Genomic DNA, 22,973 nt, shown 5'->3' with positions numbered 1-22,973 from the left:
CTTCAAACAGCTACCTATTTCAATACATACTTCATAGAATGCATAGCCAACTTAACCTCAAACACATCTGACACAGTCCTTCCACACAGCCAACTTCCCTTACCTTAATCCCTGCCTCATTTCCTTCACAAAACTCACCTACCTGCAACCTCTCCAATACACATGTAGACAACTCTACCCACTTTACCTTTCAACCAGTTTTTATAACTCATAAAACAAGCTTTTATATAAACTAACACCTTGTTCCTATTCAGTCGACAACCTTCCCCCAGAATACCTAAATCTAGCTGCAGATGCAACAGCATATCCATTCAGCATTCTTATTAAAAGATCAATAAAAGAATCCTGTGTCCCTAACTTGTTGAAAATTGTACATATTACTCCATTACATAAAGGAGGTAATTCCACTGACATTTCTAATTTCCATCCCACAGTAATCATGTCTCACCTTTTTAAAATCCTTGAAAGATTTAACTATCAACAATTGCTCCACTATCTCTTAAAAAATAAGGCAATCACCAATACTCGACATGGATTTCGGCCAGATTACAGCACCTCTACTGCATTACTATCATTTTCACTGTCAATAAAACTTATAACTCTAATACATTTGTATCTGCAGTATTTCTAGATCTACCAAAAGCTTTTGACATGGTCTCTCACAGTAAACTCCTCACTCAACTTCCCACCCTGGGTCCAAACTCTCTGTCTTTTCAGTGGTTCTGTAGCTACCTTGCCAACAGTCAACAAGCTGTAGAATGGCAAGGATCCATCTCTACATATTCTTTCACTTCCACAGGAGTCCCACAAGGATCCATCCTTTGCCCTCTACTGTTCAATATTTTTGTCAGTAAGTTAGTTACAGTCATCTTCTGATGGCGCCTTAATTAATAGGTTCATAGGTGTTTACTAGGCTAATGACCACAAGGGTCTTTTTAAGCCTAGCCATGTATCCCAAATCTCTGACAAGTTCTGATACCCTTGATAAGTGTAAGCATGGGTCTGGGAGATGAACCATTTATAGGTTACCTGTTTGCATCAGAGACATAAGTGCTAAACCAGGGATGAATTTCCAGTCTCCCATCCAGTTGTCCAAGTTGCACTTGAATTGGATTAGGGAAGAACTCTGCTTCACATAGATGGGGAGCCTGTTCCATAGACAGGGTAGTCTCTGGAATACATACCTATCTTTCCAGCAAGTCCTTTTTATATCACATGCAAGGTGTAAGTCTTTAGAATGGGTAATTCTGGTACTGTTTGTTTTGTGGGTATGCAGGAGGTCTATGAAGGAGGTCCATCAGAATGGGGTCTGACAATGCTGTTTATGCCAGCATAGGTCTTCCCTCAAAAGACTGTGGGAGACAGAATACAGGCATAGGGCCTTGAGGTGGTCTCCATAGGACATATTACTTACGCCCCACATTAATTTAGTGAGGAACCTCTGTGGACATTCCAGTTGTTGGATATGCCTGGTTAAGTACATACCAAAGGGGGCATTGGACTCAATGATAGGTCCAATGAATGCAGAATAGAGTGGAACAATGACTTCCTTGGACTTAGATGTCATACCTTTGTTTATGAGTTGCACAACATAGAATGATTTCCTCACCACTGTAGACATGTGATGATGAAAGACTAGATTACTGTCCATGTGTGTCCCCAAGTCCCTGACTACTCGGTCAACTCAAAGGGGTGTGTTGTCAATATGATAGTTACCAGGGATGGATGACTTCCCAAAGGATACTATTATGCATTTCTTGGCATTTAGTTTTAGTCCATGACTCTGACACTAGTTGTTTGTCTGTGTCAGCCGCTCCTGGAGAACATTTGTGTCAGTGTGAGATTCAATGACAGCTCCTAATTTGCAATCATCTGCAAATGTAGTCAGCCAGAGCCAGACTGAATATGCGGATGATTCTGCCATCATCTGCTCTCCAAACACTTTAAGTTATCTCTAGAAATCACTCAACAAGCTGTCATCTGAATTGAAACCTGGCTTATAATGGCACAACTCCTACTTAACCCCCCAAAAAAACAAGCTCCTACTCTTTACTCCCAAAACTCACACCCCTAACAAAGTATCTTTCAAAATCTGTTTGGCAAATAGCACTGAAATTGAGTTAGTCCAGCATACAAAAGTATTAGATGATGATCTTAAATTTGGCCTCCACTTCCAAAGGGATATCAAGAAAATCCATCAAAAACTAGGCATGATATACAGAAACAATCATATTCTGAGCATACCCACAAAAATTACTCTTGCCCAAACCTACCTTTTACCCTCCCTGTCTATGGAGCACCAATTCAAACTAATTTACAAACCGCCATAAAAACAAACTTGAAAGCTGCTACAACAAAATTGCCAAGTTTGCTCCTAATTCACACTCCTTTACCCATCACTGTAAAGCTTTGCATACCCTTAGCTGGCTGGAACTCCCCTTCACCTCTCCTACATTCAGCTTATAACAGACAATAAAGTCCTACAAAAATAATTAGCCTGCCCAGCTCTTGCCACTTTAATCAACACATATTTTCCAAAAAGAACTCTTAGATCAGAAGACAAACAACTTCTCACCATAAAGTGAAGAAAACGCATGGATCAAGCCTAATACTCATACTCAGTAGCAACAAAATGGAAGTTTGTACCTCTATCCATCAGAACTACTTCTAACCTAATTATATTTAAATGCTCCCTAAATGAATACCTTACAAAACCTCGGACTTGCCCCTGTGCCAGTCCTGGCTAACTTACTACACTTGACACAGCTCCTTCAACGTAAGTCACACTTCACAACCCTTTCTAGCCTCGTACTCCACTCCTTTTTGTGTTCGCACTACCTGACCTTATTTAATTCATCTCTGAAGACCTTTCCGCTACCTGTTTCCTCCTCTTCTTATAATCTTCATCTCACTATCCTTCTTCCTTCTATAACCGTAAAAAGAACACCATCTCGCACACTTAGCACTCAATTTCTCTTCACTGTCTCTAAGCATGTAAGCTCTGAAATTGATAAATATCTTATTAGAATGTTCACAGATCTCATTTACCATGTACTAATCTATGTAACAAATAATATGATTATTGAATTTGTCCTCACATATTTTCTTCAACTCATGTTATTTTTATTGCAATCTGCTGTGAAACATACATTCTATGCTTTTTCTCATTACAGCATTCTTTCACTCTTATGTTTGTATTGTAACATGATTTAAAATATCTGTTTTTGCTGTTTTTGTAATGTAATAATACTTTGTGATTTAAAATATCTGTACTTAATTTTTGAAATATTGTGAATGTGGAGCTTTTCTCCCCAGGCCTCCGCTGAAAATGGTCACTTTCTGGCCCAGTTTGACTTTCCCAGTAAATAATGTCAAATAAAAAAAATAAATATGATTGAGGATATTATTAAGGTAAATTTGATATATTTGTAAATCATTATGTCTGTAATTTTGTTGAAGCTCAGTTTCTTTTGTATATGAATTTTTTTTTGAAAAAAAAGCGTAACAGAAATCTCAAAGGTGATAGAAAATGTAATACTTAAGTAGTAGAACTATATAATAATCCTATTTGTTAAACAGGTAGGTCCACTGGACAAACAGTCCCATTTCAGGGGCAACATCTAGTTAAGTGACTTGCTCAAGGTCACGCAGCAGACAAACAAGGCTTGAGAGAATCAAACCCCTGACCACAGAAATTATAACTCACAGGAAAACCACTGTTTGTAACACTGCTAATGCTTCCAGCATTTACAATACTGATACACCTTAAACATTGTTTAATTAGGCATGTGCAACACTAGTGCTGCTTCAAATGCTGTACCATGCAGCAGTGACATCACTGGCAGTACCATAACCACTGTTTGTAACACTGCTAGTGCTTCCAGCATTTACAATACTGATACACCTTAAAACATTGTTTAATTAGGCATGTGCAACACTAGTGCTGCTTCAAATGCTGTACCATGCAGCAGTGACATCGCTGGCAGTACCATAACCACTGTTTGCAACACTGCTAGTGCTTCCAGCATTTACAATACTGATACACCTTAAGCATTGTTTAATTAGGCATGTGCAACACTAGTGCTGCTTCAAATGCTGTACCATGCAGCAGTGACATCACTGGCAGTACCATAACCACTGTTTGTAACATTGCTAGTGCTTCCAGCATTTACAATACTGATACACCTTAAAACACTGTTTAATTAGGCATGTGCAACACTAGTGCTGCTTCAAATGCTGTATCATGCAGCAGTGACATCACTGGCAGTACCATAACCACTGTTTGTAACACTGCTAGTGCTTCCAGCATTTACAATGCTGATACACCTTAAACCATTGTTTAATTGGTTATGTGTAACACCAGTGCTGCTTCAAATGTCATATCGTGAAATAGTGGCATCACCTGCACTGCCAGAACCACTGTTTCTAACACTGCTAGTGTTTCCAGCATTTACAATAATGATTCACTTTAAAATATTGTTTAACTAGACATGTACAACACTAGTGCTGCTTTAAATGCTGTATTGTTCAGCACTTGACTTCACTGGCACTGCCAGAAAAAACTGTTTGTAACACTGCTAGTGCTTCCAGCATTTACAATACTGATATACCTTAAAGATTTTTTAATTAGACATGTGTAATACTAGTGCTGCCTCAAATGCTGTATTGTTCAGCACTGACATCACTGGCACAGCCAGAACCACTGTTTGTAATACTGCTAGTATTTCCAGCACTTCCAATACTGATACACCTTAAAACATTGTTTAATTAGGCATGTGCGACACTAGTGCTGCTTCAAATATATTGTGAAACAGTGACATCACTGGCACTGCCAGAAACACTGTTTGTAACACTGCTAGTGCTTCCAGCATTTACAATACTGATACACCTTAAACATTGTTTAATTAGGCATGTGCAACACTAGTGCTGCTTCAAATGCTGTACCATGCAGCAGTGACATCACTGGCAGTACCATAACCACTGTTTGTAACACTGCTAGTGCTTCCAGCATTTACAATACTGATACACCTTAAACATTGTTTAATTAGGCATGTGCAACACTAGTGCTGCTTCAAATGCTGTACCATGCAGCAGTGACATCACTGGCAGTACCATAACCACTGTTTGTAACACTGCTAGTGCTTCCAGCATTTACAATACAGATACACCTTAAAACATTGTTTAATTAGGCATGTGCAACACTAGTGCTGCTTCAAATGCTGTACCATGCAGCAGTGACATCACTGGCAGTACCATAACCACTGTTTGTAACACTGCTAGTGCTTCCAGCATTTACAATACTGATACACCTTAAGCATTGTTTAATTAGGCATGTGCAACACTAGTGCTGCTTCAAATGCTGTACCATGCAGCAGTGACATCACTGGCAGTACCATAACCACTGTTTGTAACACTGCTAGTGCTTCCAGCATTTACAATACTGATACACCTTAAACATTGTTTAATTAGGCATGTGCAACACTAGTGCTGCTTCAAATGCTGTACCATGCAGCAGTGACATCACTGGCAGTACCATAACCACTGTTTGTAACACTGCTAGTGCTTCCAGCATTTACAATACTGATACACCTTAAACATTGTTTAATTAGGCATGTGCAATACTAGTGCTGCTTCAAATGCTGTACCATGCAGCAGTGACATCACTGGCAGTACCATAACCACTGTTTGTAACACTGCTAGTGCTTCCAGCATTTACAATACTGATACACCTTAAACATTGTTTAATTAGGCATGTGCTACACTACTGCTGCTTCAAATGCTGTATCATGCAGCAGTGACATCACTGGCAGTACCATAACCACTGTTTGTAACATTGCTAGTGCTTCCAGCATTTACAATACTGATACACCTTAAAACATTGTTTAATTAGGCATGTGCAACACTAGTGCTGCTTTAAATGCTGTATCATGCAGCAGTGACATCACTGGCAGTACCATAACCACTCTTTGTAACACTGCTAGTGCTTCCAGCATTTACAATGCTGATACACCTTAAACCATTGTTTAATTGGTCATGTGTAACACCAGTGCTGCTTCAAATGTCATATTTTGAAATAGTGACATCACCTGCACTGCCAGAACCACTGTTTCTAACACTGCTAGTGTTTCCAGCATTTACAATAGTGATTCCCTTTAAAATATTGTTTAACTAGACATGTACAACACTAGTGCTGCTTTAAATGCTGTATTGTTCAGCACTGACTTCACTGGCACTGCCAGAAAAACTGTTTGTAACACTGCTAGTGCTTCCAGCATTTACAATACTGATATACCTTAAACATTTTTTAATTAGACATGTGTAACACTAGTGCTGCCTCAAATGCTGTATTGTTCAGCACTGACATCACTGGCACAGCCAGAACCACTGTTTGTAATACTGCTAGTATTTCCAGCACTTCCAATACTGATACACCTTAAAACATTGTTTAATTAGGCATGTGCGACACTAGTGCTGCTTCAAATATATTGTGAAACAGTGACATCACTGGCACTGCCAGAAACACTGTTTGTAACACTGCTAGTGCTTCCAGCATTTACAATGCTGATACACCTTAAAACATTGTTTAATTGGTCATGTGTAACACTAGTGCTGCTTCAAATGTCATATCATGAAACAGTGACATCACTGGCAGTTACAGAGCCACTGTTTACAACACTGCCAGTGATACACCTTAAAACATTGTTCAATTAGATATGTGCAACGATAGTGCTGCTTTGAATGCTGTATCGTGTAGCAGTGATATCACTGGCACTGCCAGAAACACTGTTTGTAACACTGCTAGTGCTTTCAGCATTTGCAATATTGATACACCTTAAACATTGCTTATTTAGACAGGCGTAACACTAGTGCTGCTTCAAATGTCGTATCATGAAGAAGTGACATCACCGGCACTGCCAGAACCACTTTTTGCAACATTGCCAGTGCTTTCAGCATTTAGAATACTGATACATCTTAAAACATTGTATAATTAGACATATACAACACTAGTGCTGCTTCCAATGATGTATTGTGTAGCACTGACATCACTGGCACTGCCAGAAACACTGTTTGTAACACTACTAGTGCTTTCAGCATTTACAATACTGATACACCTTAAACATTGTTTAATTAGACAGGTGTAACACTAGTGCTGCTTCAAATGTCGTATCATGAAGCAGTGACATCACCGGCACTGCCAGAACCACTGTTTGCAGCATTGCCAGTGCTTCCAGCATTTAGAATAGTGATACACCTTAAAACATTGTATAATTAGACATGTACAACACTAGTGCTGCTTTGAATGCTGTATTGTGTAGCAGTGATATCACTGGCACTGCCAGAATCACTGTTTACAACATCGCCAGTGCTTCCAGCATTTACAATACTGATACACCTTAAAACATTGTTTAATTAGACATGTTCGACATGGGTGCTGCTTCAAATGTATCGTGAAGCAATGGCATCACCGGCCCTACTAGAACCACTGTTTGTAGCACTGCTAGTGTTTCCAGCACTTCCAATACTGATACACCTTAAAACATTGTTTGATTAGACATGTGCAACACTAATGCTGCTTCAAATGCTGTATCATGCAGCAGTGACATCACTGGCAGTACCATAACCACTGTTTGTAACATTGCTAGTGCTTCCAGCATTTACAATACTGATACACCTTAAAACATTGTTTAATTAGGCATGTGCAACACTAGTGCTGCTTCAAATGCTGTATCATGCAGCAGTGACATCACTGGCAGTACCATAACCACTCTTTGTTACACTGCTAGTGCTTCCAGCATTTACAATGCTGATACACCTTAAACCATTGCTTAATTGGTCATGTGTAACACCAGTGCTGCTTCAAATGTCATATTGTGAAATAGTGACATCACCTGCACTGCCAGAACCACTGTTTCTAACACTGCTAGTGTTTCCAGCATTTACAATAGTGATTCACTTTAAAATATTGTTTAACTAGACATGTACAACACTAGTGCTGCTTTAAATGCTGTATTGTTCAGCACTGACTTCACTGGCACTGCCAGAAAAACTGTTTGTAACACTGCTAGTGCTTCCAGCATTTACAATACTGATATACCTTAAACATTTTTTAATTAGACATGTGTAACACTAGTGCTGCCTCAAATGCTGTATTGTTCAGCACTGACATCACTGGCACAGCCAGAACCACTGTTTGTAATACTGCTAGTATTTCCAGCACTTCCAATACTGATACACCTTAAAACATTGTTTAATTAGGCATGTGCGACACTAGTGCTGCTTCAAATATATTGTGAAACAGTGACATCACTGGCACTGCCAGAAACACTGTTTGTAACACTGCTAGTGCTTCCAGCATTTACAATGCTGATACACCTTAAAACATTGTTTAATTGGTCATGTGTAACACTAGTGCTGCTTCAAATGTCATATCATGAAAAAGTGACATCACTGGCAGTTACAGAGCCACTGTTTACAACACTGCCAGTGATACACCTTAAAACATTGTTCAATTAGATATGTGCAACACTAGTGCTGCTTTGAATGCTGTATCGTGTAGCAGTGATATCACTGGCACTGCCAGAAACACTGTTTGTAACACTGCTAGTGCTTTCAGCATTTGCAATATTGATACACCTTAAACATTGCTTATTTAGACAGGCGTAACACTAGTGCTGCTTCAAATGTCGTATCATGAAGAAGTGACATCACCGGCACTGCCAGAACCACTGTTTGCAACATTGCCAGTGCTTTCAGCATTTAGAATACTGATACACCTTAAAACATTGTATAATTAGACATATACAACACTAGTGCTGCTTCCAATGATGTATTGTGTAGCACTGACATCACTGGCACTGCCAGAAACACTGTTTGTAACACTACTAGTGCTTTCAGCATTTACAATACTGATACACCTTAAACATTGTTTAATTAGGCATGTGCAACACTAGTGCTGCTTCAAATGCTGTACCATGCAGCAGTGACATCACTGGCAGTACCATAACCACTGTTTGTAACACTGCTAGGGCTTCCAGCATTTACAATACTGATACACCTTAAACATTGTTTAATTAGGCATGTGCAACACTTGTGCTGCTTCAAATGCTGTACCATGCAGCAGTGACATCACTGGCAGTACCATAACCACTGTTTGTAACACTGCTAGTGCTTCCAGCATTTACAATACTGATACACCTTAAACATCGTTTAATTAGGCATGTGCAACACTACTGCTGCTTCAAATGCTGTATCATGCAGCAGTGACATCACTGGCAGTACCATAACCACTGTTTGTAACATTGCTAGTGCTTCCATCATTTACAATACTGATACACCTTAAAACATTGTTTAATTAGGCATGTGCAACACTAGTGCTGCTTCAAATGCTGTATCATGCAGCAGTGACATCACTGGCAGTACCATAACCACTGTTTGTAACACTGCTAGTGCTTCCAGCATTTACAATGCTGATACACCTTAAACCATTGTTTAATTGGTCATGTGTAACACCAGTGCTGCTTCAAATGTCATATTGTGAAATAGTGACATCACCTGCACTGCCAGAACCACTGTTTCTAACACTGCTAGTGTTTCCAGCATTTACAATAGTGATTCACTTTAAAATATTGTTTAACTAGACATGTACAACACTAGTGCTGCTTTAAATGCTGTATTGTTCAGCACTGACTTCACTGGCACTGCCAGAAAACTGTTTGTAACACTGCTAGTGCTTCCAGCATTTACAATACTGATATACCTTAAACATTTTTTAATTAGACATGTGTAACACTAGTGCTGCCTCAAATGCTGTATTGTTCAGCACTGACATCACTGGCACAGCCAGAACCACTGTTTGTAATACTGCTAGTATTTCCAGCACTTCCAATACTGATACACCTTAAAACATTGTTTAATTAGGCATGTGCGACACTAGTGCTGCTTCAAATATATTGTGAAACAGTGACATCACTGGCACTGCCAGAAACACTGTTTGTAACACTGCTAGTGCTTCCAGCATTTACAATGCTGATACACCTTAAAACATTGTTTAATTGGTCATGTGTAACACTAGTGCTGCTTCAAATGTCATATCATGAAACAGTGACATCACTGGCAGTTACAGAGCCACTGTTTACAACACTGCCAGTGATACACCTTAAAACATTGTTCAATTAGATATGTGCAACACTAGTGCTGCTTTGAATGCTGTATCGTGTAGCAGTGATATCACTGGCACTGCCAGAAACACTGTTTGTAACACTGCTAGTGCTTTCAGCATTTGCAATATTGATACACCTTAAACATTGCTTATTTAGACAGGCGTAACACTAGTGCTGCTTCAAATGTCATATCATGAAGAAGTGACATCACCGGCACTGCCAGAACCACTGTTTGCAACATTGCCAGTGCTTTCAGCATTTAGAATACTGATACATCTTAAAACATTGTATAATTAGACATATACAACACTAGTGCTGCTTCCAATGATGTATTGTGTAGCACTGACATCACTGGCACTGCCAGAAACACTGTTTGTAACACTACTAGTGCTTTCAGCATTTACAATACTGATACACCTTAAACATTGTTTAATTAGACAGGTGTAACACTAGTGCTGCTTCAAATGTCGTATCATGAAGCAGTGACATCACCGGCACTGCCAGAACCACTGTTTGCAACATTGCCAGTGCTTCCAGCATTTAGAATAGTGATACACCTTAAAACATTGTATAATTAGACATGTACAACACTAGTGCTGCTTTGAATGCTGTATTGTGTAGCAGTGATATCACTGGCACTGCCAGAATCACTGTTTACAACATCGCCAGTGCTTTCAGCATTTACAATACTGATACACCTTAAAACATTGTTTAATTAGACATGTTCGACATGGGTGCTGCTTCAAATGTATCGTGAAGCAATGGCATCACCGGCCCTACTAGAACCACTGTTTGTAGCACTGCTAGTGTTTCCAGCACTTCCAATACTGATACACCTTAAAACATTGTTTGATTAGACATGTGCAACACTAATGCTGCTTCAAATGCTGTATCATGCAGCAGTGACATCACTGGCAGTACCATAACCACTGTTTGTAACATTGCTAGTGCTTCCAGCATTTACAATGCTGATACACCTTAAAACATTGTTTAATTAGGCATGTGCAACACTAGTGCTGCTTCAAATGCTGTATCATGCAGCAGTGACATCACTGGCAGTGCCATAACCACTCTTTGTTACACTGCTAGTGCTTCCAGCATTTACAATGCTGATACACCTTAAACCATTGTTTAATTGGTCATGTGTAACACCAGTGCTGCTTCAAATGTCATATTGTGAAATAGTGACATCACCTGCACTACCAGAACCACTGTTTCTAACACTGCTAGTGTTTCCAGCATTTACAATAGTGATTCACTTTAAAATATTGTTTAACTAGACATGTACAACACTAGTGCTGCTTTAAATGCTGTATTGTTCAGCACTGACTTCACTGGCACTGCCAGAAAAACTGTTTGTAACACTGCTAGTGCTTCCAGCATTTACAATACTGATATACCTTAAACATTTTTTAATTAGACATGTGTAAAACTAGTGCTGCCTCAAATGCTGTATTGTTCAGCACTGACATCACTGGCACAGCCAGAACCACTGTTTGTAATACTGCTAGTATTTCCAGCACTTCCAATACTGATACACCTTAAAACATTGTTTAATTAGGCATGTGCGACACTAGTGCTGCTTCAAATATATTGTGAAACAGTGACATCACTGGCACTGCCAGAAACACTGTTTGTAACACTGCTAGTGCTTCCAGCATTTACAATGCTGATACACCTTAAAACATTGTTTAATTGGTCATGTGTAACACTAGTGCTGCTTCAAATGTCATAGCATGAAAAAGTGACATCACTGGCAGTTACAGAGCCACTGTTTACAACACTGCCAGTGATACACTTTAAAACATTGTTCAATTAGATATGTGCAACACTAGTGCTGCTTTGAATGCTGTATCGTGTAGCAGTGATATCACTGGCACTGCCAGAAACACTGTTTGTAACACTGCTAGTGCTTTCAGCATTTGCAATATTGATACACCTTAAACATTGCTTATTTAGACAGGCGTAACACTAGTGCTGCTTCAAATGTCGTATCATGAAGAAGTGACATCACCGGCACTGCCAGAACCACTGTTTGCAACATTGCCAGTGCTTTCATCATTTAGAATACTGATACACCTTAAAACATTGTATAATTAGACATATACAACACTAGTGCTGCTTCCAATGATGTATTGTGTAGCACTGACATCACTGGCACTGCCAGAAACACTGTTTGTAACACTACTAGTGCTTTCAGCATTTACAATACTGATACACCTTAAACATTGTTTAATTAGACAGGCATAACACTAGTGCTGCTTCAAATGTCGTATCATGAAGCAGTGACATCACCGGCACTGCCAGAACCACTGTTTGCAACATTGCCAGTGCTTCCAGCATTTAGAATAGTGATACACCTTAAAACATTGTATAATTAGACATGTACAACACTAGTGCTGCTTTGAATGCTGTATTGTGTAGCAGTGATATCACTGGCACTGCCAGAATCACTGTTTACAACATCGCCAGTGCTTCCAGCATTTACAATACTGATACACCTTAAAACATTGTTTAATTAGACATGTTCGACATGGGTGCTGCTTCAAATGTATTGTGAAGCAATGGCATCACCGGCCCTACTAGAACCACTGTTTGTAGCACTGCTAGTGTTTCCAGCACTTCCAATACTGATACACCTTAAAACATTGTTTGATTAGACATGTGCAACACTAATGCTGCTTCAAATGCTGTACCATGCAGCAGTGACATCACTGGCAGTACCATAACCACTGTTTGTAACACTGCTAGTGCTTCCATCATTTAAAATACTGATACACCTTTAAACATTGTTTAATTGGTCATGTGTAACACTAGTGCAGAGGACAGTGCAGTGGTGCAGTGGTTGCATTGTTGCCTCACAGCGAGACCTGGTTTGATTGTCACTTGGGAGGCCCTCTGTGTGGAGTGTGCATGTCCTCCCTGCATTTGTGTGGGTTTCCTCTGGGTGCTCCAGTTGCCTCCCACATTGCAAAAGCATGCATCTGGAACATTTCTCCCTGTGCCACTGCTGAAAATTGACTTCATTCCAAGTCGGACTTTCCTGGTAAGCAAGTAGTAAATAAATAAATAAAAAGTGCTGCTTCAAATGCTGTATCATGCAGCACTGACATCACTGGCACTGTTGGAACCACTGTTTGTAACACTACTAGTTCTTCCAGCATTTACAATACTGATACACCTTAAAACATTGTTTATTTAGCCATGTGCAACACTACTGGTGCTTCAAATGTTGTATCATGAAGCAGTGACATCATTGGCACTTCTAGAACCACTGTATGCAGCACAGCTAGTGCTTCCAGCAGTTCTAATACTGATGAACCTTAAAACATTGTTTAATTAATCATATGCAACACTAACGCTGCTTCAAATGTCATATTGTGAAACAGTGACATCACCGACACTGCCAGAACCACTGTTTGTAACACTGCTAGTGCTTCCAGCATTTAAAATACTGATACACCTTAAAACATTGTTTAATTAGTCATGTGCAACACTAATGCTGCTTCAAATATATCATGAAGCAGTGACATCACTGGCACTGCCAGAAACACTGTTTGTAACACTGCTAGTGCTTCCAGCATTTCCATTACTGATAAAACTTAAAATATTGTTTAATTAGGCATGTGCAACACTAATTCTGCTTCAAATGATGTAGCATGCAACAGTGACATCACTGGCAGTACCAGAACCATTGTTTGTAACACTGTGCTTCCAGTATTTCTAATACTGATACACTTTAAAATATTGTTTAATTAGACATGTGCAACACTAGCGCTGCTTTAAATGTTGTATCGTGAAACAGTGACATCGCCTGCACTGCCAAAAGCACTGTTTGTAACACTGCTAGTGTTTCCAGTATTTCCAATACTGATACACCTTAAAACATTGTTTAATTAGTTATGTGTGACATTAAGGCTGCTTCAAATGCTGAATCGTGAAGCAGTGACATCACTGGCACTGCCAGAACCACTGTTTGTAAAACTGCTTGTGCTTCCAGTATTTCCAATACTGATACATTTTAAAATATTGTTTAATTAGACGTGCAACACTATCGCTGCTTCAAATGTTGTATCATGAAACAGTGACAACGTCTGCACTGCCAAAATCACTGTATGTAACACTGCTTGTGCTTCCAGTATTTCCAATACTGATACACCTTAAAACATTGTTTAATTAGTTATGTGTGACATTAAGGCTGCTTCAAATGCTGAATCGTGAAGCAGTGACATCACTGGCACTGCCAGAACCACTGTTTGTAACACTGCTAGTGCTTCCAGCAGTTCTAATACTGATATACCTTAAAATATTGTTTAATTAGAGATGTGCAACACTAGTGCTGCCTCAAATGTTGTATCGTAAAACAGTGACATCACTGGCACTGTTAGTATCACTGTTTGTAACACTGCTAGTGCTTCTAGCATTTTCTATACTGATACACCTTAAAACATTGTTTAATTAGACATATACAAATATTGTATCTTGAAACAGTGACATCACTGGCACTGCAAGAACCACTATTTGTAAAACTTCTAGTGCTTCCAGCATTTCCAATACTGATACACCTTAAAACATTGTTTAATTAGTTATGTGCAGCACTAGTGCTGCCTCAAATGCTGTATCGTGTAGCACTGACATCACTGGCACTGTTGGAACCACTGTTTCATCAGCCATTCTGCTCCAGCTGCACTGTCTCAGAAGCAACATCTGCAAGAGTTCTTACTGCTTGTCAGTGCTACAGTAAGTATTTTAGCATTTTAATGATAACACCACTGCCTTGGATACATCCAAAGAAGTGTTCAGAGGTTCTGCAAGGAAGAAGAGAAATTGCATCAGGGGCCCTCCCTTTCTGGAAGTGCTTTAAAGCCATAGAATGCATTTGGCATGGTAAGACATAATAATCTTTGGCACAGCCATAAACATTACCAATGGAGACTAGTGCTGAGTTTACTTAAATAAGTGCAGCTGCAGTCTCCATGATAAGGCATGCTAAGCTTTGGTTCAGCCATTCACAGTGCCAAAGCCTAGGATATGTTACCATGGAAACTCTGTGGAAAGTGATGCAAAGCACTGTTGGTGACCATTAATAAGGGTCATTTTTCAATGTGAACACAATCTCCATGGTAACTCATGCCAGGCACTGACACAACCTTGCACACTGCCAAAGCCTGGCATATATTATCATGGAGACTGTGCAGAAACTAATGCAAAGCACCATTGGTGACCATTAACAAGGGTAATTAATCAGTGTGCACACCATCTCCATGGTAATGCATGCCAGGCACTGGCACAGCCATGCACACTGCCAAAGCCTGGCATACGTTACCATGGCAACTTTGTGCAAACTGATGCAAAGCACCACTGGTGACTATTAATAAGGGTAACTAATCAGTGTGCACACCATCTCCATGGTAATGCATGCCAGGCAATGACACAGTCATGTACACTGCCAAAGTCCGGCAAATGTTACCATTGAAACTATGTACAAACTGATGCAAAGCATCACTGGTGACAATTAATGAGGCTGATTAATCAGTGGCCATACGCTTTCCATGGTAACACATGCAAGACATTGACACAGCCATGCAGAGTGTTAATGGTTGTCCATACAATGTCCATGCTAACACATACTAAATTCCAGGAGGCAGCATGATTACATGTAGCTACACTGTTGGCTATTGCTGTGGTCAGTTAGTAAGTACAATAAGCAGGGGCTAACATCAGTGCACCTAAAGTCCTGCAGTGTAGTCTGTTGTTGTACTGTTAAATATGAGTGGTGATACCAAATGATTTGTAGCAAATGCATTCTAGAACCATCACACAGCAAACTAATGAATGTTAATACCACTGACATACAAGAATAAAGAACTGTAGTAGACAAAGACACCAGACTAACAAAAAGTTAATATAGCCATAGACCGGGCTGATGGAATCTAGTGCCATATTTGACCGACCTAATGAAAACTAGTACGATCACAGTCCAGACTAACAAAAATCTCTCCAATAACACACCAAAATAATAAAATCTAGTCACGTAACATAGAAAAATAGTAAACTGAATGATTTTAGAAATGGATTGTTTTTATATGGAAATTAATGTTTCATTTTTGAAATATTCTAGCAAGCAAGTACCACAGCGACCATAAGCTGAAAAAGTGCTGCGAAGATGGGATGTACGAGAACCCAATGGGCCATTCCTGTGAGCGGAGAGCGGAGTATATTATTGATGGACAGGCATGTGTTGATGCATTCCTTGACTGCTGCAACCATATCACCAAACTCAAAAAGGAAAAGAAAGTCGATGTCTTACAAATTGCAAGAAGTAAGTATCTGTAGCAGCTAAGTTTCAGCTCTGAAACTATTTGTAAGTTTTTGTAAAAAAGTACCAGCACTTGTGCATAATTACACTGACAGGCAACATACCTGCTTATATGACTGACATCTAAGGATGTTTATAACCAGCAGCTACATGTGTGCATGTCTACACTGTCATATTCATGCTTAAACTGCTTATAAACTGCATGTTTGATGGTCCTGCTTCTACCGCTGCATTGAGTAGCAGAATTTATGCATGTTTAAACCATGGGGCAGGCCCCATGCATGATTATACTACCGATACCCAGGCGTGTTTATATGAGCTAGTGTGAATTATTCATTCATTCATTCATTCATTAATTAATTAATTCATTCATTCATTCATTCATTCAGTCTTGTTAGCTGGGTAAGTGGACTACTGTTATAAATAATTTTAAAATATATTCATTCTTTTAGTAGAAGCTGTAGATTAGTTTTCTACCAAAATTAATCAAATTGTATAACCAACACTTGAGACTGTTTCACACTAATTTCTGAATAGATGTTGGTACTAATAGTTTTGCATATGTGTTAGGCCAGTGATAGTTGCAATATGTCAGGACAATATTGTGGATCTAACAATAATGTGCCAGTACTCTTTGATAGTTATTTTCAGCCACTGAAATTAGGTGTGCATCCTGTGCTTAGACAGAGCTCTTATTAGGCAGTGTATTATGTCAGAAGTGTGTGCGTCCTGTGCTGTGACAGAGGTCTCATTACACAGTGTATTATGTCAGAAATATGTGCATGTCCTGGGTTGTGACAGAACATTTATTAAGCAGTGTATTATGTCAGAACTATGTGTGTGTCCTATGCTTAGACAGAGCTCTTATTATGCAGTGTATTATGTCAGACATATGTGCATGTCCTGGGCTGTGACAGTACATTTATTAGGCAGTGTATTATGTCAGAACTATGTGTGTGTCCTGTGCTTAGACAGAGCTCTTACTAGGCAGTGTATTATGTCAGAAGTGTGTGCATCCCATACTGTGACAGAGCTCTTATTAGGCAGTCCATTATATCAGAAGTGTTTGTGTGTCCTGTGCTGTGACTGTGCCCTTATTAGGCAGTGTAGTATGTCTGAAGTGTGAATGTCCTAGGCTGTGACAGAGTGCTTATTAGGCAATGTATTATGTCAGAAGTGTGTGTGTCCTGTTTGTGACAGAGATGTTATTAGGCACTGTATTATGTCAGGTGTGTGTGTGTGTCCTGTGCTGTAACAGAGCTGTTATTAGGCAGTGTATTATGTCAGAAGTGTGCATGCCCTATGCTATGACAGAGCTGTTATTAGGCAGTGTATTATGTCAGAACTATGTGTGCTTCCTGCGCTTAGACAGAGCTCTTATTAGGCAGTGTATTATGTCAGAAGTGTGTGTGTGTGGCCTGTCCTGTGACAGAGATATTTTTAGGTAGTGTATTATGACAGAGGTGTGCATGCCGTATGCTGTGAAAGAGCTGTTACTAGGCAGTGTATTATGTCAGAAGTACGTGTGAATCCTGTGCATAGACAGAGCTCTTATTACGCAGTGTATTATGTCAGAAGTGTGCATGCCCTATGCTGTGACAGAACATTTATTTGGCAGTGTATTATGTTAGATGTGTGCATGTTCTGTGCTGTTACAGAGCTGTTATTAGGTGTTATATTATGTCAGATGTGTGTGTGTCCTGTGTTGTGACAGAGCTCTATTAATCCATCACTTGACAGTGGCACAGGAAAATAATTTTCTTGGGTGGCAAAAGCCAGGGTACCTTTTTGGCTGGGCTTGTATAGGCCCCAGGGCCGATAGCCTAGTACCTACCTATGAACCTATTAGGCAGTGTATTATGTCAGAAGTGTGCATGTCCTGTGCTGTGACAGAACATTTATTGGGCAGTGTATTATGTCAGAACTATGTGTGTGTCATGTGCTGTGACAGAACATTTATTAGGCAGTGTATTGTGTCAGAAGTATGTGTGTGTCCTGTGATGTGACAGAGCTCTTATTGGGCAGTGTATTATGTCAGAAGTGTGTGTGTGTTCTGGGCTCTGACAGAGCTTTTACTAGGTATTGTATTATGTCAGAAGTATGTGCATGTCCAGTGCTGTGACAGAGCTCTAGTAGGCAGTGTATTATGTCAGAAGTGTGTGTGTGTGTGTGTGTGTGTGTGTGTGTGTGTGTGTGTGTGTGTGTGTGTGTTTGCCCTGTGCTGTGACAGAGCTCTTATTAGGCAGTGTATTATGTCAGAATTGTGTTTGTCCTGTGCTGTGACAGAGCTAGCATTTCAGAGTGTAGTATGTCAGAAGTATGTGTGTGTGTGTGTGTGTGTGTGTGTGTGTGTGTGTGTGTAATGTGCTGTGACAGAGATGTTTTTAGGTAGTGTATTATGTCAGAAGTATGTGTGCATCCTGTGGTGTGATAGAGCTCTTATTAGGCAGTGCATTATGTCAGAATTATGTATGTCCTGTGTGGTGACAGAGCTATTAGGCAGAGTATTATGTCAGATAAGTGTGTGTCCTATGTTGTGACAGAGTTCTTATTAGGCAGTGTATTATGTCAGAGGTGTGTGTGCACTGGAATGTGACAGAGGTGTTATTAAGTAGTGCATTATGTCAGAAGTGTGTGTTTTCTTGGCTGTAACAGAGGTCTTATTACACAGTGTATTATGTCAGATGTGGGTGTCCTGTGCTCTAACATAGTTCTTATTAGGCAGTGTATTATGTCAGTAGCATGTGTGTGTGTTGTGTTGTGACAGAGGTCTGTGTGTGCGTTATGTCAGAATTATGTGAGCGTCATGTGCTGAGACAGAGATGTTATTAGGTATTGTATTATATTCGAGGTATGTTTGTGTGTCCTGAGCTGTGACAGAACATTTAATCGGCAGTGTATTATGTCAGATGTGTGTTTGTCCTGTGCTGTGACAGAGATGGTATTAGGTAGTGTATTATGTCCATGGTATGTTTGTGTGTCCTGGGCTGTGACAGAACATTTATTAGGCAGTGTATTATGTCAGACAAGTCTGTGTTCTGTGCTGTGACAGAGCAGTTATTAGGCAGTGTCTTATGTCCAATGTGTATATGTCCTGTGCTGTGACAGACCCCATATTAGGCAGTGTATTATGTTAGATAAGTGTATGTCTTGTGCTGTGACAGAGCAGTTATAAGGCAGTGTCTTATGTCCAATGTGTATATGTCCTGTGCTGTGACAGAGCCCTTATTAGGCAGTGTATTATGTCAGATAAGTGTGTGTCCTGTGCTGTGACAGAGGTTTTATTAGGCAGTGTATTATGTCAGAAGTATTTGTGTGTCCTCTGCTGTGACACAGCTCTATTAGGCAGTGTATTATGTCAGATGTGTGTTTGTCCTGTGCTGTGACAGAGCTGTTATTAGGCACTGTATTATGTCAGAAGTGTATTTGTCCTGTGCTGTGACAGAGCTGTTTTAAGGCACTGTATTATGTCAGAAGTGTATTTGTCCTGTGCTGTGACAGAGCTGTTATTAGGCAGTGTGTTATGTCAGTTGTGTATTTGTCCTGTGCTGTGACAGAGCTGTTAATAGGCAGTGTATTATGTCAGATATGTGTTTGTCCTGTGCTGTGACAGAGCTGTTATTAGGCACTGTATTATGTCAGAAGTGTATTTGTCCTGTGCTGTGACAGAGCTGTTTTAAGGCACTGTATTATGTCAGAAGTGTATTTGTCCTGTGCTTTGACAGAGCTGTTATTAGGCAGTGTATTATGTCAGATGTGTGTATGTCCTGTGCTGTGACTGAGCCCTTATTAGGCAGTGTAGTATGTCTGAAGTGTGAATATCCTAGGCTGTTTCAGAGTGCTTATTAGGCAATGTATTATGTCAGAAGTGTGTGTGTGTCCAGTCTGTGAAAGAGATGTTATTAGGTACTGTATGATGTCAGGTGTGTGTGTGTGTGTGTGTGTGTGTGTGTGTGTGTGTGTGTCCTGTGCTGTAACAGAGCTGTTATTAGGTAGTGTATTATGTCAGAAGTGTGCATGCCCTATGCTATGACAGAGCTGTTATTAGGCAGTGTATTATGTCAGAACTATGTGTGCATCCTGCGCTTAGACAGAGCTCTTATTAGGCAGTGTATTATGTCAGAAGTGTGTGTGTGTGGCCTGTCCTGTGACAGAGATATTTTTAGCTAGTGTATTATGACAGAAGTATGCATGCCGTATGCTGTGAAAGAGCTGTTACTAGGCAGTGTATTATGTCAGAAGTACGTGTGCATCCTGTGCTTAGACAGAGCTCTTATTACGCAGTGTATTATGTCAGAAGTGCGCATGCCCTATGCTGTGACAGAACATTTATTTGGCAGTGTATTATGTTAGATGTGTACATGTTCTGTGCTGTGACAGAGCTGTTATTAGGCATTGTATTATGTCAGATGTGTGTGTGTCCTGTGTTGTGACAGAGCTCTATTAATCTATCCCTTGACAGTGGCACAGGAAAATAATTTTCTTGGGTGGCAAAAGCCAGGGTACCTTTTTGGCTGGGCTTGTATAGGCCCCAGGGCTGATAGCCTAGTACCTACCTATGAACCTATGAACCTATTAGGCAGTGTATTATGTCAGAAGTGTGCATGTCTTGTGCTGTGACAGAACATTTATTGGGCAGTGTATTATGTCAGAACTATGTGTGTGTCATGTGCTGCGACAGAAATTTATTAGGCAGTGTATTATGTCAGAAGTATGTATGTGTCCTGTGATGTGACAGAGCTCTTATTGGGCAGTGTATTATGTCAGAAGTGTGTGTGTGTTCTGGGCTCTGACAGAGCTTTTACTAGGTATTGTATTATGTCAGAAGTATGTGCATGTCCAGTGCTGTGATAGAGCTCTAATAGGCAGTGTATTATGTCAGAAGTGTGTGTGTGTGTGTGTGTGTGTGTGTGTGTGTGTGTGTGTGTGTGTGTGTGTGTGTGTGTGTGTGTGCGTGTGTTTGCCCTGTGCTGTGACAGAGCTCTTATTAGGTAGTGTATTATGTCAGAATTGTGTTTGTCCTGTGCTTTGACACAGCTAGTATTTCAGAGTGTATTATGTCAGAAGTATGTGTGTGTGTGTGTGTGTGTGTGTGTGTGTGTGTGTGTGTGTGTGTGTGTGTGTGTGTGTGTGTGTGTGTGTGTGTGTGTGTGTGTGTAATGTGCTGTGACAGAGATGTTTTTAGGTAGTGTATTATGTCAGAAGTATGTGTGCATCCTGTGGTGTGATAGAGCTCTTATTAGGCAGTGCATTATGTCAGAATTATGTATGTCCTGTGTGGTGACAGAGCTATTAGGCAGAGTATTATGTCAGATAAGTGTGTGTCCTATGTTGTGACAGAGTTCTTATTAGGCAGTGTATTATGTCAGAGGTGTGTGTGCACTGGGATGTGACAGAGGTGTTATTAAGTAGTGCATTATGTCAGAAGTGTGTGTTTTCTTGGCTGTGACAGAGGTCTTATCACACAGTGTATTATGTCAGATGTGGGTGTCCTGTGCTCTAACATAGTTCTTATTAGGCAGTGTATTATGTCAGTAGCATGTATGTGTGTTTTGTTGTGACAGAGGTCTATGTGTGCATTATGTCAGAATTATGTGTGCGTCATGTGCTGAGACAGAGATGTTATTAGGTATTGTATTATATTCGAGGTATGTTTGTATGTCCTGGGCTGTGACAGAACATTTATTAGGCAGTGTATTATGTCAGACAAGTCTGTGTTCTGTGCTGTGACAGAGCTGTTATTAGGCAGTGTATTATGTCAGATGTGTGTTTGTACTGTGCTGTGACAGAGATGGTATTAGGTAGTGTATTATGTCCGAGGTATGTTTGTGTGTCCTGGGCTGTGACAGAACATTTATTAGGCAGTGTATTATGTCAGACAAGTCTGTGTTCTGTGCTGTGACAGAGCAGTTATTAGGCAGTGTCTTATGTCCAATGTGTATATGTCCTGTGCTGTGACAGAGCCCTTATTAGGCAGTGTATTATGTCAGATAAGTGTGTGTCCTGTGCTGTGACAGAGCTTTTATTAGGCTGTGTATTATGTCAGAAGTATTTGTGTGTCCTCTGCTGTGACACAGCTCTATTAGGCATTGTATTATGTCAGATGTGTGTTTGTCCTGTGCTGTGACAGAGCTGTTATTAGGCACTGTATTATTTCAGAAGTGTATTTGTCCTGTGCTGTGACAGAGCTGTTTTAAGGCACTGTATTATATCAGAAGTGTATTTGTCCTGTGCTGCGACAGAGCTGTTATTAGGCAGTGTATTATGTCAGATGTGTATTTGTCCTGTGCTGTGATAGAGCTGTTATTAGGCAGTGTATTATGTCAGATGTGTGTTTGTCCTGTGCTGTGACTGAGCCCTTATTAGGCAGTGTAGTATGTCTGAAGTATGAATGTCCTAGGCTGTGACAGAGTGCTTATTAGGCAATGTATTATGTCAGAAGTGTGTGTGTCCTGTCTGTGACAGAGATGTTATTAGGCACTGTATTATGTCAG

General features: G+C 40.0%; 1 protein-coding gene across 1 annotated transcript in view; it reads left to right on the top strand.

Moving 5' to 3' along the window:
• Positions 1–22,973, top strand: part of LOC122812305 (venom factor-like) — a 1,464,680-nt gene that overhangs the window by 353,000 nt on the left and 1,088,707 nt on the right. The window contains exon 10 of the mRNA XM_044084707.1: positions 16,282–16,482. Coding sequence (XP_043940642.1) covers positions 16,282–16,482 — 201 coding nt within the window. The remainder of the gene's footprint in view (positions 1–16,281; positions 16,483–22,973) is intronic.

Source organism: Protopterus annectens, chromosome 9.part0 (genome assembly GCF_019279795.1).
Source record: "Protopterus annectens isolate FY-2018-M chromosome 9.part0, PAN1.0, whole genome shotgun sequence".
NCBI classification, from domain to species: Eukaryota; Metazoa; Chordata; order Ceratodontiformes; family Protopteridae; genus Protopterus; species Protopterus annectens.
Note: the sequence above shows the minus strand (reverse complement) of the source record. Positions and strands in the feature narration are given on the sequence as shown.